General features: G+C 46.6%; 1 protein-coding gene across 1 annotated transcript; it reads right to left on the bottom strand.

Annotated features, from left to right (window-relative positions):
• Positions 1-614: 614 nt before the first annotated feature.
• LOC115744699 (uncharacterized GPI-anchored protein At4g28100) lies at positions 615-2,867 on the bottom strand. The gene is made up of 2 exons (XM_030680024.2): positions 2,068-2,867; positions 615-1,128 (listed from the first exon to the last, which is right to left on the bottom strand). Exons 1-2 carry the CDS (start codon positions 2,743-2,745, stop codon positions 790-792), a joined length of 1,017 nt encoding a protein of 338 aa, XP_030535884.1. The 5' UTR covers positions 2,746-2,867; the 3' UTR covers positions 615-789.
• Between the last annotated feature and the right edge of the window lie 766 nt (positions 2,868-3,633).

Here is a 3,633-nt window from a genome sequence, read left to right as displayed (position 1 = left end):
CCGGGCATAGTCCGTTAGTATGTAGTTATTTTATCGAGTTTGTATTACCAAAGCTTGTCGTTGTTTAAATTCCATCTTGATTTCCACCTGTACATTCTCATGTTCTAATCGCATTGATTGTTGTTTAGTTGCATGTGATACTTCATGTTCAGAATCGGCCAAGGTACCTTGTCTTCTCTAATTAAAAGCCGAATAATGACTTTCGGCGAAAGATATTTCGTGGCGGGAGAAATTCCGATGAAACACGTATGTAGGATTTATTTCGTGAACTTTGGAATGCTCAGTCCAAACTCCTATTATAATCTCATCTAGGAGTATTATTTCGTATATGGTATGGTCTTTTATGTGTCATCGTGTGGATCTCAATCTATGTGTTTTTTGTGTAGCAGACAATTTCGGCAATTTTCCCGTGAGGTAACCAAAGGGTCCACAAATTGAGCTCTCTGCCATTGAACAGCTTGCTACATACTATACAAAGATATTTGCTTCGCAAGGATAGAGCAAGGAGTACCCATAATTCCCCTCTTCTGTAGTTGGAGGCCCACCGCACCCAAAACAAAAAACACAAAAAGAAAATAAAATATTATGAACGATAATAATTCCAATGCACTTTCGGATCAAAGACCTTATCTATTCCACAAAACTACGAAGGAAAGAATATAGCAACTGGCAATGTCACATGCCACAGTGCTAAAAACAAGAGCCAACAGACGAAATTGACACCAATTGGAAGTACTTCACTGAACAAATTTCTGCTGAGCTAAATGGTTAATTAAGTACAATTATTGATCATACGGCAAAGCGCCAATCTACCAGCGAGAGTGCTAGCGGTGACGCAATTAAGAAAAAGAAGGGCGATCGGAGAGCGCGCAGTGACGAGCTGCCGGAGATTTCCGAGGAATCGACTGCCAAGGGCATACCGTCGCTACTGAGCGTGCACAACTGAGGGTCGGAGGAGCTCTCCTCGGTCGTCATAAGGGCCCGCAGGACAGCGGAGACGGTGTGGATGTAGGCGGTCCGGTTCTTGGCAAGGAGCCACGTGAGGCCCATCAGCTGGCAATCCTTGTTGCGCATCTTGGTGGTCCTGTCCTCCTCCAGTTTGCTTGAATAGGAAGTGTTCTGGTTGAGCTGCAAACAGAGCAAATGGCCACTGATTGGACTACCAAAGGAACATTGTTTGGTGCAACGAGGATTAAATACTCCAATTAAGTAGGTGCGGCGTCGAAATCAAAGTCAATTTCATGCCTCACTTGAGGCCTCTAACAGACAGAGAAAAGTGTTGCCAAACGGGTCCCATAAACAAACAAATCTAACCAATCAACTGAGGCTGCTAGGAAAGAAGCTATTAAGCAGACAACACTTGGGCTTTAAGTTAAGACAGAGACATGTTTGAAGCCCTTTCTTTTGCTTGTTCTTCTATCCTTTTCCCCTTCACAGTTTGGGATCAACAGATTTTGCATGACTGATCCGGAGACCAATGCTGTCGTTTTTTAAACCCGACAAGATCGAAGGACTAGGATCCGAAACCGGCCGTTGATGTAAGAATGAGCAATCGCAGATGCAACAGTATTCTGAAGCAGGGTCACGAGTGTGCTTTCTTTACCAGTAGAGATTTGAGATCAAACCAGACTAAAAGCATACCGTAGACAATATTCTGATTCGTTTCTTGATCATTGAGGCAAAATGCTATCACTCGACCTTCTCTAACTTCTTTACAACTAGTTTGTTCAAAAGGGGCACGACAAATAATGTCTTAAAGCATAATGAAGATCAGATTTTTGGGTAATCCCAGAAACGATCTTGAGCAATTAGCCTATTGGAAACATGCCTGAAGTCCAACCAGACTCTAGTACTAACTCGGTAAGCTCGACATTCTCGCATCATGCCATCTCAGGCTCTCCACCACCTAAATTGCAGAGAATCCAGAGAAAGAAACAAACTTTACCAACGCCGGTCGCATTCCAGAGATACCCACAATCGAAATCGAAGTTGAAATCACAGTTGGAAGAAACCCGCAGAATCATGCGCTGAATTAGCAAATTTGAGACTCTGCCCAAGATGACTGACCTGATGGAGACTGTTCAAGCACTTGGAGCACCCGCCCAGACCCGGAAACCCGTTCCCGCTCCGGCAGTCTCGCTCCAACCTCCTCACGCTTTCGTCCCCGACCAGCCTCCCTCGCTGGGTCACCGAGAACGCCCCGGGGCAGCTCAGGGGATGCAGCCTTATGCCGCAGTAGCAGTACACGACGTCGCACGTCTCGTTCGGCCTCGCCAGCTCGACCCCTCTCTCCCTGAACGCCTTCCCGAGGCCGTCCACGCAAGTCTCCGAGTCGTCCGGAAGCAGCGGCATGTCGTACGCCGGAGCTCGGCCTGCCACCCCCGAGGCGCCGCCGGAGGCGGCCCCTGCCCTGCCCAGGGCGGTGGAAGAGTAGGCGGAGAAGAGCCACGCGGCCAGCACGGGGCAGCACCGTGTGCGGCGGAGCTCCCCCCACGAGCCGTCGCCGCCGCCGCAAGCGGAGCGGACCCCGCGGAAGAGCTCGTCGGGGAGGTCGAGGGGGCAGCCCGCGGCGTCGGACTGCTCCGGGAAGGCGGGGATGGTGGCGGGCGGCGATGGGTTCACATGGAGCGGCTGGACAATGGCCGGCTCCGGGTCCGGGTAGTGTGTGGCGGAGAGAGCGGGCAAGAGAATGGAGAGCAGGATCGAGATCAAGAAGGAGGGAGAGAATGCTGGGTTGAGGGACATTGGTAGAGAGAGAAAGAAGAAGAGAGAGAGGGAGGAGGAGGAGGAGGAGGAGGAAGAGGAGTTTCTTTACGGTGGTGTGTGAGCTAAGTGAGTGAGAGGTTTGCTTTTGTTTTTTTCTTTTCTTTTTGTTTTTTTTTTTTTTTTTTTTTTGTGGTTGCTGCTTTTGCTTTTGTATGCAAAGAAGAGGGACGATGATGGAGTGTAAAACGGTAAAAGGTGGTGAAAAAGAAGAGAGAGGAGACAGATTGGTGGGGTTTGAGTAAGTTTTGGAAGTATTTAGTGACTCCAGACCCGACCTATTCAGCATGGTTCACACTCTCTGATAGTAAAGCACCAGATCTCATTCGGGATAGTGCTTCCTGAATGCCAAAGAACTTTTATTATCGGAGCCCGTATTTCATTGGTAATTTGAATTTTGATCCATAAATAGCTATTGTTATATACAAAAAAAAATTATTATTGAGATTTGTAATAAAGAAATGAAAGGTGTTGATTATAGTAGAATTCTCGACTAGATCTAATTTTAGTTCAAAGTGAAACGGGATAAACCTTTGTACATCGATTTCTCTTTCTCATCTTCACTCTTTATTTCGTTGTGATTGCTCACTTAATCCTAACACAAACAACAATGGCAGCCTGAGCAATGCAAAAGAGAGCTATAAATTGGATCTTGCTTTTGACACAAACACAAAAATCGGATCTCGTTGACGAGAGTTCTTGACGAACTTGTTAAGCACACATAATTAGGAATATCTCAACTTTGAAGATGTTGATCGCACATAACATAAAATATTCGTTCTCTCTTAAGCACGGGTCCAAATTCAAATTGTCATTTGTGGGGTGGGGGGATTGTTAGAAGGTAGTATCATGGAGAAATCATTCATGAAA

Source organism: Rhodamnia argentea, chromosome 6 (assembly GCF_020921035.1).
Source record: "Rhodamnia argentea isolate NSW1041297 chromosome 6, ASM2092103v1, whole genome shotgun sequence".
Taxonomy (NCBI): domain Eukaryota; kingdom Viridiplantae; phylum Streptophyta; class Magnoliopsida; order Myrtales; family Myrtaceae; genus Rhodamnia; species Rhodamnia argentea.
This window is presented reverse-complemented; position numbering and strand designations above follow the sequence as displayed.

Bases quoted from the DNA above. Each gene is read 5' to 3' on its own strand.
- LOC115744699 (XM_030680024.2), bottom strand. From the start codon at position 2,745: ATGTCCCTCAACCCAGCATTCTCTCCCTCCTTCTTGATCTCGATCCTG. The intron at 1,129-2,067 runs GTCAGTCATCTT...CTCTGTTTGCAG, and splicing joins GCTTGAACAGTCTCCATCAG to CTCAACCAGAACACTTCCTA.